Source organism: Piliocolobus tephrosceles, chromosome 3 (assembly GCF_002776525.5).
Source record: "Piliocolobus tephrosceles isolate RC106 chromosome 3, ASM277652v3, whole genome shotgun sequence".
NCBI lineage: Eukaryota > Metazoa > Chordata > Mammalia > Primates > Cercopithecidae > Piliocolobus > Piliocolobus tephrosceles.
The window spans coordinates 46,222,690-46,238,099 of record NC_045436.1 but is presented as its reverse complement, the minus strand read 5'-3'; the positions used below and the strand labels follow the sequence as shown (position 1 = coordinate 46,238,099).

Sequence of the window (15,410 nt, the reverse complement as noted above, 5' to 3'; positions counted from 1 at the left end):
TCAGACTGAAAAACCAACAAGGACCATGTGGGTGCTGTCCGAGGCCATCTGTGGAGGTAAGAGATTGGAGAGATGAGACAGTTAAGTATGGTTTGGAAGAACCATGTATGCCATCTTACTGAAGGAGTGTGGACTTCAATAACAACTTTGAACTTTTTTTTCCCATCTGAAGTCTTTTTATTTAATCTCAATGGCTCTCTGTGATGATTATTCTGATGGACAACATCTCACCAAGGCTTTGAGCACTTACAATGTGTGAAGTGCTGTTGCAGATACAAAAAAAAAAAAAAAGGAATTAGCTTTCAAGGAGCTTAATGTCCAGTTGTGAAAATAATTCGTAAGTGTTTGGAGAGTTTGAAAATGTTAAATAATAAACTGTTCCAGTCTATTCTACAGCAATGCATGAGGTATTACAGAGCAGTAATTGATTGTCAGTGGTAGAAAGGGAGGGTGTGGGGAGGAAAGGGGAAGGTTGGGAAAAAAGAACCTTGAAGAATGAATTGGGTTTGAAAGATATTTGCTAGTGGGGTAAATATTGTGAACAAAAATAGGAAGATAGAGACAGCACTGACATGGACAGAAGGTATTACTATAAGAAGATGAAGAATGAGACGTAGGCTTGAAAGGACCTGTGTTTTTTTTTTTTTTTTTTTTTTTGGAAATTTTACTTTAATGACCAGTATAATCCTATTGATTGGATCTGTGGTTCTCAATCTTGGTGGCACATTAGAATCATCTGTTGAGTGTTTAAAGCTGCCTATTCCCTTCATCCCCACCCCCCTATATTATAATCTAGTTGGCCTGAGGTGAAGCCCCAAGCTTTTTTTTTTTTTTTTTTTTTTTGAAGCAAAGCTCTCCGGATATTTCTAATGTGCATTCAGGTTAGAGAACCCATGGACCACCCTGACCTCTTCTCTGATCTTCTCTCTTGCCTGCCCATATATTGGCTACTTCCTCCATAATTAGCTCTTCCAGTAAAGGTACAGGGAAAAGATTAGGGAATTTTGGCAAGCATCACACCAGGCATGTGAGCTGTCATTTATACCACAGAGAACTCACAAAATGGGGTGTACAGCAGTTACAATGTTTTTCTTTAAAGCTGAAGCAATTTGCTAGTTAGGTTAATTAGGCAAAATTTGTGAATTTGTTAGTAATGTTACAGCCATTAATGGCTTGGGGTTAATCCAGGTTAAAATATATTTCCTTCCCACCAAATAGTGGGACTCTATCTGTACTTTCTTACCCATACTCTAAGGTGTGTGAAAAGCCTGTCTTAAGACCCAGCTTCAGTGTGACAGTTCTACAGGTTAGCATATCTAATTTGCTAAATACAGAAAATGTTTAAAAAATAGTTCTTTTAAAATGATGTTTAAAAACATCTCTTTTATGTCTGTAGAGTTTTAAAATACACACCTCTAGGCTTGTCTAACCAATTCTTGAATGTGCTGGGCAGATCGCAGTTATATCACTATCCCTGTAATGCATAAATAGTAATGAGAACTTCTGTATTTTTAATCCTTGCCTCAAATATTTTTGATTGCGTATTTAGCAGACATTGACCGAGCACCTCCTTAGCGCTAGGCAATGGGAAAGGAAAGAAGAAAGGTTAAAATGCCTTCAGCCCTCAGTAACAATTCAAATGTAGAGATGTCAAATGATGTAGGAACAAGGTGGAAATAGAGAGCTCAGAGCCTCAGAGGGCTGAGCTAAAATCTAGGGAGTAGATTTTGTGCCAAGAGGTCAGAGGCAGGACAGAGCAGAGTGTTTGGGAAACTACAAATATTTCCAATGTGGTTGGAAGGCAGAGAGGCAAGAAGTGAGGCTGGAAAGATTTAGGGGTGGAGATGGGGCACGAGTTGATTGGAGGGCCCTGTGTACCCTGCCAGAGTTTGGCTTTTAACCTGTAGGCACAGGAGGCAGTCACAGGAGCATAGGGAATTGGCTTAAGATATTGGTACTTTTAAGTTACCCCCAAATCCAGACTTAACTGTTTACTTCTTGTTAACAACATTATTTGTTCAACTCAAAATTGGAGTGACTATTGCATATAAGAAATGGCTACAAAATAAGTTTTTACATAGTCCTTCTCAACTATGCAGACATCTTGCAAATTTTAGCTTCCTCATTACCTGCTCGTAATGGCAGTCTAATCGTTAAAATGCTTTTTTGTTTGAATTTCTTTTAAAATTACTTTGAGTATTTGGTTTTGAAGGTTTCTAGAAAGCCTGTCCTTTTTGTCTGCTACTGCTCTGCAGGATTGGCAAGGCAGTGTATGGCTTTCTCTCGAGCTACCAAGGCAGCAAGGATAAAAATAGGACAAACTTTAAGAATCTCAGATATTTTCAGATAACAAAGACTGATTTATGTGGGCCCGTTTTGTGCTCTGACAAAACATAGAGACGCTTTTGTGCTGAGATTAGCAAGGGTGCTGATGTCAGTTCTCTTGTCGAGCATCAAGCTTTATTCTGTGGCTAAATTGTGCTTTGTACCATAATCCAGAGAACCTTTGTATCTGCCTTATTAAAGTGTGTAGTTTATGTAATTGCTTTTGTTTTCCAGTTTAATCTGTGCCAGATTCAATGAGGGTGACTCATTTTGTGACTGAGACAAACAGTCACATTTGGACCATGTTAAAAATAAATAAATAAATGGCAGGTGCTGCTTGGCTAAGTTCTGTGTTTTAATGCTGTAATTTCCTGCCGTAAGGGTTCACGTCTTGTATAATGTCTACTCAGCCTCTAATCGCAAGCCCAATATATCTAGTGCACCTCAATTCATTGCTACTCATTTCTTGATTATTTATTTTAGTTCCTAAGGGCTTTTTGATTTTTAACAATGTGATTTCAATAGGGAAACCAAGGAATGAATGGGGGGAGCCACAGTTAGCTGGAAAACAAAGAGTGACACATAAGCTGTAGCAAAAGGACATGTTTCATGCTTTTCTGTTTTTGCCATTTTCCCAAGATGTTTTGTGCATGTGTTTTGGTAAAGTTATTTATGTTTATTTTATTATGTATGTGTTCAGTATTGGAGTTCTTTTTCTCAAATGGAAGATGCTTTGAAAGCACTGTCTTCATTGTGGCCCATGTATCAAATCTAATCTCAAAAATTTTACAAGTCTACTCTCTCAGGAGAATTCTATTTATTTATTGTACAGATATTCTATGTACCAGGCCCAGTGCTATGGCAAATAAAGCAGACATGGTCGCTATCTTACCAAACTGTTCAGTCTGTTTGGGGAGTTAGATACTACACAAATAAATACAAGGAAAAATTGAATTGCAAAATTACACAATCACTACATAGGTAAGTAATAGGATCTCTAAAACTATGCTATTACTTTACTTTACACTGGAGTTGGTTGCGTTGAGGGTAGTCAGGAAAGAGAAGCCGTGAAGGTTGGAGTTGGCCAGGCAAAAAGTGAGGGAAAGAATAAAATGTATTTAGGAGAAAACATGTGCAAAGTCCCTGAGACAGGTAAGAGTTTAGCCTCCTATAAACCCTATTATTGGAGGGGAAAAGTGACAGTTGATAAAAATTGAGAGAAAAAAGACAGGAAACTGTATTTAAAAGATGAGCTATACAAGCACAGCAATATGGTACTATTTAATAGTACAGGGGCAAATGACACTCCATACAGTGCAATAGCCTCTGACAGCCTCTTAAAGTGCAGTATAGAAATGGATGCTTATAACACTTAGTCTGAATCATTGGGGAATGGATTATGTTTAGTGAAGAATGTAGTAAAGCATTTTAGAAAGATTTGCATGCAAGACAATATTAAGTTTTAAAAAGTCATTTCTGTATCTTTAAATACATCATCTTTAAATGAAGCTTCACTGTCTGGAAAAATCACTTACTGAAAGATACGATTTCTTTAGAGCCCTGTATAAATAACATCATATTCTATATTATTTTGCTTTACTTCTGCATTACTTTTTAAAGCTTACTGCTTGATAGGGAAGTATCCATAGAGGCATAATTTTACTAAGAGGGGGTATTTATTTATTTTGCAGTGAGTAGATCCATATTCAATGAATGGATTTTTATACTCCAGAACACAGTGCTAAAATCATGTGAATCCAACACTTTATGACTTTCAATATTATCTAAAACATCCATAGGATTCTACCCTGCCTTCCCCCGGACACGAATTATTTACGTATTCCTTTGAGCTCGGTGAAGAATGAGAAGTTAATTTAAAATATTGATGATATTAAAGACCTATATAATGTTTTTAGGTCTTTGTGATCTCTCTAGTAATCCTCTTGTTAAAGGATTGCCTAAATATTCCTTGTTAAAGGAATACCTGTTCATTTAGCAATACCTCTGCAGACATTTTGCCTGGGTTGCTATAGTCTCAAGTATTTTCATGTGTGTTAAACCTTTTTTTCACAATTAGTCAATTCTTTGAAGGTAGCAATAATGAATTATATACTTGTTTTCCTTCCCACAAGTAGCAAAGGGAATGTTTTATTCCACTGGGGTTCATAAGATGTCTTGTTTCTGAGTCCTTCCACTTCCCAGAGTGTCCCCACTACCGCCTGCCCTGCTTTCTTCTTCTTCTTCTTTTTTTTTTTTTTTTTCTTTTTTTTTGAGGAGGAGGAGTCTTGTTCTGTCCAGGCTGGAGCACAGTGATCTCAGCTCACTGCAACCTCCCACTCCGGGTTTAAGCCATTCTCCTGCCTCAGCCTCCTGAGTAGCTAGGATTACAGGAACCTGCCACCACATCCAGCTAATTTTTGTATTTTTTAGTAGAGACGGGTTTCACCATGTTGACCAGGCTGGTCTCAAACTCCTGACCTCAAGTGATCCGCCCACGTCAGCCTCCCAACGTGCTGGAATTACAGGCATGAGCCACTGTGCCCAGCCCCAGAGTGTCCTCTTGAGGCAATCTTACCTAGAATGTTGAATCTGGAGCAGAGAATGTCTCTCAGTAAATGACTGAGACTTGCTAAAATAGGCCTCTTTCTGTCTAGCTGCCTCCCTGAGGAATAATTTCAAAGAGGAGTAAGGTGTAAGTTTGTTTCCAGGCACACATGTTGGGGTTAAAAGCTGATAAGGAAGACTGTTTGTCATTTGGTTCTGCTTTTATTATTTGGTGAACATAGATTTAGGGAGGGTGATAGTAAAATAATTTTTAGGCTTCTTCTCTAGGTGTAGTATTAACTTCAAATTTTACCAGAACCTGTGGAGGAGGTGTATGATGAGTGTAGTACAGATTGCCCATGTGTGTTTGTTGGGAAGAGGAGGGGAATTATTAAAAAGAGTTAAATCCCATACTCAAGAATACAGGTCTTATTCGTGTAGTCTTTGAACAACAGGCTGTGTGGCTAAAAGAGAGACACAATCGATTGCTTCCCAGGCAAGAAGCCAGAAAAGCTTCAAAACCCTTTTTCCCCTCCCTACTTCTTACCACTACACCTAAAAAAAAGAGAAGCCTTTTAAATGTTTAAAATCTGTAGGAGTCTTATGAAGAAGCAGCTTTATGTGTATTCTTTATGGAATGATACTAACGCATGAAAATTTGTTGCTTTTTAAAAAATTGTGGCAAAATATACATAACAAAATTGATCATTTTAACTATTTTTAATATACAGTTCACTAGCATTAAGTATTAATACAATCACAGCGCCACTGCAACCATGGCCACCATCATCTCCAGAACTTTATCTTCAACTAAAACTCTAGGCCCATTAGATGCTAGAATAACTCTCCATTCCCCACCTCCCCCCAGGGGCTGACAAACACCATTCTGCTTTCTGTCTGTATGAATTTGACTACTTGAACTACCTCATATAAGTGGAATCATACAATATTTGTCTTTTTATGACTGGCTTGTTTTACTTAACAAAATGTCCAGCTTCATTCTTTTGCACATGGATTTCTAGTTTTCCTAACACCATTTGTTGAAACCATGACTTTTTCATATTTAGTAAAAACTGAATCTTCCTTGATTTATTGCCTTGATATTATATAGCAGGAGATTTAATAGAAGATACTGAATATATATACATTATTAAGTTAATTGAATTGTTAGTAAACATTGCTTTGCAGAGTGGCAGATATCCTGTGGTAAAAACACACACACAAATACACACACACATATTGTGACTTTCTCTGAACAATGCATTTGTAAAATCAGTTTGATAAATGTGCATCTTTTTGAAAATATTATCTCAAGTTAATACTGAATGGATATTTTTGTTTTGTTTCTAGGCATGGAAGAGGAGATGGTTCGTGTTACGCAGTGGCCGTTTAACTGGAGATCCAGATGTTTTGGAATATTACAAAAATGATCATGCCAAGAAGCCTATTCGTATTATTGATTTAAATTTATGTCAACAAGTAGATGCTGGATTGACATTTAACAAAAAAGAGTTTGAAAACAGCTACATTTTTGATATCAACACTATTGACCGGATTTTCTACTTGGTAGCAGACAGCGAGGAGGAGATGAATAAGTGGGTTCGTTGTATTTGTGACATCTGTGGGTTTAATCCAACAGAAGAAGGTGAGTTCAAGATATTATTCAACCTGAATTCTTCTTTTCTGCTACATTTCTAGAAATGTCATACAATTCTTTGTTATTTTAGTTACACAATATTATGTTTTATTTTTATAATAGGAACTTGACATTTGGAAAAAGCACTGACTCCTTTAATTAGTTTGGGGAGAAACTGTTTACAAGTTTTAGAGTGACAGACTTAGACATATTGGGGCAGTTTTTAAATATCCTGAGGTAGAAGGTGACAAGAAGACATTTTAAGAACATTTATTGAGTTCCAATATAAATATTCAGTTTAACCATATAACACTGTGGATATTTGACTATTTTTCACCTATTAAAAAATAGCATATTTGGCCGGGCGCGGTGGCTCATGCCTGCAAACCCAGCACTCTGGGAGGCTGAGGCGGGCAGATCACGAGGTCAGGAGATCAAGACCATTCTGGCTAACACAGTGAAACCCTGTCTCTACTAAAAATACAAAAAAGGAAAGAAAAAAAAAAGCCGGGCTTTGTGGCAGACACCTGTGATCCCAGCTACTCAGGAGGCTGAGGCAGGAGATGGCGTGAACCCAAGAGACGGAGCTTGCAGTGAGCCGAGATGGCGCCACTGCACTTCAGCCTGGACGACAGAGTGAGACTCCATCTCAAAAAAAAGAAAAAAAAAAAGCACTTTTATGGAACGCAACCCAGTTCTTTAGGTGCTGTTTAAAAATGTATTTAAAAACTATATTAGATTATGGCCGGGCACAGTGGCTCATTCGTGTAGTCCCTGCACTTTGGGAGACTGAGGCAGGTGGATTACTTGAGGTCAGGAGTTCTTCAAGACCAGCCTGGTCAACATGGTGAAACGCCATCTCTACTAAAAATACAAAAATTATCCTGGCGTGGTGGCACATGCCTGTAGTTCCAGCTACTCAGGAGGCTGAGGCAGGAGAATTGCTTGAACCCAGGAGGTGGAGGCTACAGTGAGCCAAGACTGCACCATTGCACTCCAGTCTGGGTGACAGAGCAACACACCGTCTCAAAAAACTATATTAGATTATCCCATTTATGCCTAGTGTTCCATTATTGGAACGCCAAGCATGTGGGAGTTATTTTTATCCCACTGCTCAAGGTCATCGCCAAGGTCTGATTGTAAACATTCAAAAAATTGCAACCTCAAGCATAAATGGGTTATGAAGTTGGGAAATAGCCAAGGAGATTATCATTACCTGTGAAATGCAAGTGAGAATCAGTCACAAAACACAATGAACAAGTACCAAACAAATGAATTACTTAGCACAGGTCCTACAAGGAGCATGGAGGAAGGAAGAGGGGTTCAAGGTTTGGGTAAGAGGTAGTGAAGGAAAGCTTCTGAAAGGAAAATAAATTGCAAAATGTAGGCTTTTGAAAGAAATAGTATTTCTGCATAAATGAAAGGAGGGATGCAGAACCCTCCAGGCTTAGGGACTTGGGAAAGAACAGACCCAAAGAGGGAACTGAATTTTACTTGACTGGGGCAGGAGGGCTCTGAATGGAAAAGGCCCAAGGACAGTTGCTTACAGATCTTGAATGAGGGACTGAGATTTGGGGTACCTATCCTGGAAAGAGCTGAGTGACTAGAGGGCTCAAGAAGAATTTTACAAGGGGAATTCTACCTTGGGTACTTTATTATCATTATTATTATTATTATTTTTGAGGTAGGGTCTCACTTTGTCACCTAGGCTGGAGTACAGTGGCATGATCTCTGCTCACTGCAACCTCTGTCTCCCAGGTTCAAGCAATTCTCGTGCCTCAGCCTTCTGAGTAGCTGGGATTACAGGTGTGCACCACCATGCTTGGCTAATTGTTAGTATTTTTAACAGAGATGGGGTTTCACCATGTTGGCCAGGCTGGTCTCAACTCCTGGCCTCAAGTGATCCACCCGCCTCAGCCTCCCAAAGTGCTGGGATTACAGGCGTGAGCCACTGCACCTGACCCCAGGCACTTTTTTATAGCTGGCTAACCACTTCTTCTCTCTGCTCTTCCTTTTTAAACAAACGCTAAACACGTAGGTAGGGGACTCCAGTACAAAGTAGCTTTGTAGAGCCAAGAATCAGAAATAAAGGTGAACTGAGGTCTTTGACCTTCTTGTCTTTGTGGTTATACTCACATTTAGAAGTGTGCATTTCCGAACATCTACATTTAGGAGTGCTGTAGATACCATAAGGAGTGGAAAATTGTGTTAATAATCAACACCAAGATTCGGATTGAAGTAGAACTAATCATCTCTAATGAGCTCAGGCCAGCGTGCTGCTTCCTCTCTGGCCAGTCAGCAGCCCTGGGGAAAGGAGCCTGCCAGGGCTGGGGTTTGCCCAGTGGGGTTGGGGAAACCCCTTGATGAGGGAGTTCAGAATCTCACGGGAACAGCACTCTAAGAGGGAAGGAAGGATCCAGCTTCGCTAGGAGGGGCTGATGAAATAGAGATCTTCAGCAGAGCCCTAGTGATTAAAAACCTCAAGAAATTGTTTCACAGGAGGAATTAAGGCTTCAGTTGTTTTTGTGCAGTTACTAAATGTGATCACAGTGTAAGTGGGCATGGGGGTGCTACTTCTAACTTCAGTTAAAACCCTATCCTTTCCTGTTTGCATTTATAGTTTGTATTTGAGTGCAGCAGAGGGTTTCAGAGTTAAAATTACAAATAAGATAGCTCTTTTTAATGGTTAACATCTAGTCAGTAATGATAATTATTGGATTTAGACAGCACATTAGTTTTATTATGTGATGGATTTTCAGTTAAAATAATTTGTCATTTTATCATCTTCTTCTTGTTTGCCTATTGCCTTTTCAATGTAGAATTTGTTTGGGGTGACATAAGGGCAGACTTTTGTCTCTGTTGGTTGTCTGTATAGATTGAGCTGATCCAAAAAGCTAAGTCGTAGATGTCCTTCCACCGCTCTTACTTCTTTTTACAATGCTCCTAAATATATTTACAAAGGAAATGGGATGTTCTTATACAGAATGTGCATTCTTCAGTCAAGGAATATGAGTCTGATTTTTTGAAGCCCATTCAAGGGTGGGTAGAGTTGAGAACCCAGAATAAGAATTTCTAATTCTCAAGTGTCTGAGATTAACTTTGCAAGTTTTAAGGCACAGCGTCTTGTCTATTTGGCCACCTTAGGATGATTCTTATCGTTTGGGAGCCTGACAGACACCCACTCAGCTCTGAGAAGGAAAGCTTGGTGTGCTTTTAGAAAATTGATTGATTAGGTCAACAAATTATTTGAGTTTGCTGACACTCTACTAGGCTGTGGGAATTCATTCAACAGATATACATTAGGTGATTAGTTAAGGAGCCAAAAGGTAAACATCACAGACTGAGCATCTAATGGGAGAGGAGTCATTAAGAGAAATATCCAAAATAATTCATGATAATAATTGATGAGTGCAAGTTTATATATACACATGTATATATAAATTATACATTAAAATATATATACAGTGTATATATATGTGTAAAAGTATAATTATGTGGAAGTTTATGAATATAGTTCTTTTGCTCATAGAGCTTACAGTCAGTCTAGTAGGAGAGACAAATAATCCAGGAATTATACTACTGATTCATAAACGCTCTGCTAAAGAAGAACTAGATAAGCATAGTTAGCAGCAGCATCTGATTTAATCTTAAGAGGGTCAGGAAAAGCCTAGGTAGTTTTCAGTGGCTCTGTGATTATAACTGATAATGTACTGAGAGCTTTATTTTTGTACTTAGCAGAACATTTTCATCAATTTTAGAAGTCAGAATCAGTCTCTCCCGATGTCTGTTTTCATGTTATAAAATTTCTACCAAATAGAGGTGAAGTTTCAAAACGTAGAAGCTGCAGTGATCTTTTCAGTGGCAAAACTCCCAGGTCCTTACAAAAAAAAAAAGATGAGAGGTATATTTAAGTTGAATGCAACTCTCAATTTGTGAACTTTTCGTCTTTACAATATCCATGGTTGGGGGAGGGTTGTAAGAAAATTCATAGTATGATTAATCAGATTTCTTATATATAGTCTGTGAGTTGGCTACCAAGTACAGCTGTGTTAATCACAAGTCAGTTTTATGTGTTCATTAACAGAGAAAACAAGTATCTAAGGACTTTAATCTGCCAATACATTCTACATTGAGGTAATGAGCTATATCAAAATGCAACTGCATTTATTTTTTAAATTCTATGATTGAGATTTTTCAAAACTTCATCCTGGTTATTTCCCCAAATAGCCGCATTTAGAAGTGTCTTAATATACTGTGTTGAAGTATTTGTTGAGTTTCTTGGAATGAATCTGTAAAGCATGAACAGTTCTTCATTATGTAGTATTAAGCAGCCAAAATCATATTTATTCTGTAATTTTGGTTTTTGATCCATAATGGCAAAACTGCAAAAAGACTTTGAAAGTATTTCACACATTTAAGTTCTAAACAGCAGAATACTGCTATTATCCTTTGTAATCATATTCATACAGTTTAATAGGACAGGGTAAACATCAAAATGCCTTTGTTCTTCCACTGACTTGACTACCTGCTTTATATTCTCTTGTGTCCAAATAGATATCACCACCAATCACTAAATAATAGATGTTTTTGTTTTTATCTAGATCTGTCCCAAGCCCTCTGTTCTTCCTGTTTCAGAGAGCTGACTGTCCTCCTACTCTTGGCTTGAAAATTAGCTAACAGCACAAGATAATTTTTTACTATGCTAATTTCAGACTAGATGTGAGAAGAAATAGACCATGCCTGGTTATCACAGTCTAAGAAAATAACTGTCCCCAGTCCCTGTGAGAATAACTAATTTTCCCCTGAAAACAAAAGGAAAAGGGAAAAATCTGACCTGTGTTTTGATTCCAGGAACCTCTCAAAATATCGTTACCATGTTATTTCCGCTGCCCCAGGTGACCACTGCTATTATTGAATACTCAAAGTGCTGGCAGGCTATATCTGTTTTTAAGTCCTAGCTCATTAAACTGTGTGTGATTCCTATGAATGCTTTTCTTTAGTAGTTTTGAGGGTAGAAACTAATTTCTTTGTTTTTCTTGGAAATGTACAGATTTATTTTTGTTTCTACAACACAAGGTAGAAGCTGTTAGATCTGCTAAACAAGTATTGGGAAGCAGCTCACTAACTTCATATAAAGGCCTCTAGTCTAATTAGATGCAGAATTAGAAAGTTGCCTCTGAGTTGCTTTTCTCAAAATGCGCATATCATGGTGGCTTAATAAAAAATAAGTAAAATTATCTGTTTGATATTCTCCCCTTGAGTCAAGTAGGTTAAACTAACATGTAAGAATATACATACACTTTCTTTCCTGTAAAGCAGTCTTTCTCAATTGGGGGCTTTTTAAAATTTCTTTTTATTTACTTTTTTTTATTGAGGTATAACTTACTGTGAGGGGCACAAATCTTAAGCATACAGTTCAATGTAGTTTTATATATTGATCTGTATCTACATGGAGAATACAGATGTCTGTGTATAACTGCCCCTCAGATTAAGAAATGGAACACTTCCCTCCTCCCCTAGAAAATTTTCTCGTGCCTCTTTCCAGTAAAGCCTCCACCCAAATTAACTTTTTTAAAAATTGCTTTTATTACTATGGATTAGTTTGGCCTATTCTTGAACTTTATGTAAGTGGAACCATTATTTTCTCCAGTATTAAGCCTGTGAGATTCATCCATGTGGTAGCATGTAACAACAGTTCTTCATTCCTTGTAGCATTTCATTGTGTGAATATATCACAAATTATGGATCTATTTGAGTGTTGATTGATGTTTGGGTTGTTTTCAATTTTTAGTTAACACAAAGCTGTAGTGAACATTTCTTTATATGTCTTTGATGAACATAAACACTTAGTTCTTTTGGGTATACACCCATGAGTATGACTGCTGTGTTACAGTACAGACGTATATTTAGCTTTAATAGGTTGAACAGGTGTAGTTTTCCAGAGTTAGTGTACCAGTTGCCTACCTACCAGCAGCGTGTGAGAGCTTATATTCTCATCAATGTTTGATGTTGTCAGTCTTTAATTTTAGCTATTCTATTGGATGTTAGTGGTATCTTGTGGTGTTAATTTGCATTTTCCTGAGAACCAATTCAACTAGAGAGTTTTTAGTTCTTTTTTCTTTTTCTTTTTTTTTTTTTTTTTTTCTTTTTTTGCACATTTCCAAGCCACTGCTCCTGAGATCTTGATTTATTGAGTCTCCTATGGTGGGGCCCAGTCAATTAGGTATCTACAATTCCCCACAAGTGATTCTTAGGCCTTCAAACCTCTGGATAAGAATTACGGCATTTGTCAGCATTTCTTAAAGGTTTATTTTAAAGTCTCCAAGAATATTTCACAATCTACTAAAGAGAGAGTCATGGCAAATAAAAAGTTTTTCTACTTGAAACAGATTAAACAGATCATGCTATATTTAAGCGTCTTCAGTAGTTGAGTGAATAAATTGAAGAAACTGCAATGCAGGCTGCTTCCCAGAAAATTGCAACTACTGCCATGTCTTATTTGTATCCACTTGTTAGCTTTGCCTTTTTCAAATGTTCTTCCATAAAAAATGGTGTATTTAGAAGTGAGAAAATGGTATGTTAGCATTAATGATGATGCATGCTCTTTGTAGACCCTTATTTGCTAAGTTAGACAGTTCTATTCGAAATGCTTCTCTTTACAGGAAGAAAAATTCTTAAGCACACCAGATAAGTCATTAATCAATAGAAGCAGAGTAACCCTGACCTGTTTACATTTAATTGTGAACACGAAGGTAAACTTTTACACTAGAAACCAAAAAAATTATTCTATCAGTAGATATAGCCCATCTTCAGGGAAAAGAATCCTATCTGGTCTCCTGAAAAGAACATGGGGCTCACCACAGTTTTATTATGGTATGCTCAGGTACAGTAAGTTAGTGGTTACAAAATCAAAAGAGCCTGTCACGTCAAGTTTGAAACCTTCTACCTCACGAATAAGAAAGAATAGAATTGTTTCCTCGGGCTTCAACTCTTCTGCCATTTGGGGTTTCTTTAAGTAATTATTTTGAATGTTTAGAGTCATTGTCTTGGCACCCCAACTTTTGTGAGGGATACTAACACGAGGGCATTATGGTTTCAAATAGAATAAACCGGGCATGAGGTTAGGGGTCATGTGGGCCAGTTTATTATTTGTGGATTTCATCACATGATAATCTACTCTTCACTGGAAGCTTCTTCACTGAAAGGCTTTCCCTAGCAGTACTTAATAACTTCCTAAGTAAATTTCGATTAGGAGTTTGCTCCCGCAGCTTATTGGCCTTTAATGGATGTTAATTGTACTCTTCATGCCTTCTGTTTGAAGAAATAGGAAATAACTTTATACACATAAGCAAACCCTAAACTCATGTTTGGTTCTTAGAAGCTTGATACCAGCATTACTTAGAAAGAGCAGTAAGTCAGAAACTCAAGGCAGAAAGCAAAATGGCCTTTTCCATTACCGGTATGGTAGTATAGAATAGAGGCAAATCACATGTCTTTATAAAATAGAACAGAAGTTTATTTTTTCAGACCAGTTGCTTAGCTTTGGTCAGAAATATAATGTTAGAGAATATTTACACACAGTGAAATGCTTGTATTAAAATATGCAGAGCTGAGTACATAGTCAAATTAACATGAGTAAAATAATCCCAAAGACTACAACTTTGAAGATAGTGCATTGTAGATAGTGCATTGTCTGAGCCAAAGTAGTGGAGTGGTTCCCTCTTCCCTTTTAAAGTCCTCTGTATGTTAATGTGGTTTGGAGGGGTCTCTACTAAAAATACAAAAAATCAGCCGGGCGAGGTGGCGGGCGCCTGTAGTCCCAGCTACTCAGGAGGCTGAGGCAGGAGAATGGTGTGAACCTGGGAGGGGGAGCTTGCAGTGAGCGGAGATCATGCCATTGCACTCCAGCCTGGGTGACAGAGCGAGACTCTGTCTTTAAAAAATATATATATATATATATATATATATGTCTTCATGTGCTATGAAAAAGGTTTTTTTTTTGTTTTTTTTTTTTTTGTTTTTTTTTTCAAAAAAGGAACCTTTGAATCTCTGTCCTCTTTTCAGAAAATTGAGAGGATCTTGCAGGTATAAAGAGGGTAAGATACTTCTGTCATTTACAGGTGGGAGAAGTGGAAGGTTAACAATGAGATGGTCCCATTGTGTTAATAAAACAAAGTCAGACAAATGTAATTGCCTGGCTAGGTGATTTTCTTTTCTACTCAGTGCATTTAGTGTATAGCCATGAAGTTTATAAAAAGTGCTAAAAGTGTATCTGTAAAAACAACCACCTGAAAAAGTTATTTTAGTAGTTACAGTGAAAAGCTAGAATTCATACTATTTCATATAGGGAAGTATTTCCAGTGAGTAGTGTTTTTTGGTCAGAACTAAAAATTGAGCTGGTTTATTCCATTTTACCATGCCTTTACTGTAGAGGAAAGGGGAAGTATATGGAATATACTTGTGAATACAGTTTGTAGGATACATTAACAGTTTTCTGAGTGGGCTGCTCGTTTTTCCTCAATATTGTATATATATTTTTTAAGCTCTTCTTTAAAAGATAAATATTTTTCATACTTCTGTTAAATCCTCAAGGATTAACTCTGAGTCACAATTTGTGGTATTTTAAATCTTTTTAAATAAATCTGTATATTTGCAACTGAATCAAAACAGTAAAACATTTCACAGGGTAGGGTCTGATGACCATTTTATAATCAACATTTTTAGACGCCACAACAGGTATTTATGAGCATCCACTGAAATTATGGCATTATGTCATATAAATATGCAAAAATTCATTTTTCTATTCTTGTGTTTATACATAAGAAAGAAAATGCCGGGCATGGTGGCTCCCTGTAATCCCAGCACTTTGAGAGGCCAAGGCAGATAGATCACGAAGTCAGGAGAT

At 37.4% G+C, this 15,410-nt stretch overlaps 1 protein-coding gene across 2 annotated transcripts in view; it reads left to right on the top strand.

The window, feature by feature from the left end:
- The window catches only part of GAB1 (GRB2 associated binding protein 1), a 131,719-nt gene that overhangs the window by 74,140 nt on the left and 42,169 nt on the right, over positions 1–15,410 (top strand). For both annotated transcript variants that reach the window (XM_023226000.3, XM_023226001.3), the window contains exon 2: positions 6,220–6,514. In XM_023226000.3, coding sequence (XP_023081768.1) covers positions 6,220–6,514 — 295 coding nt within the window. The remainder of the gene's footprint in view (positions 1–6,219; positions 6,515–15,410) is intronic.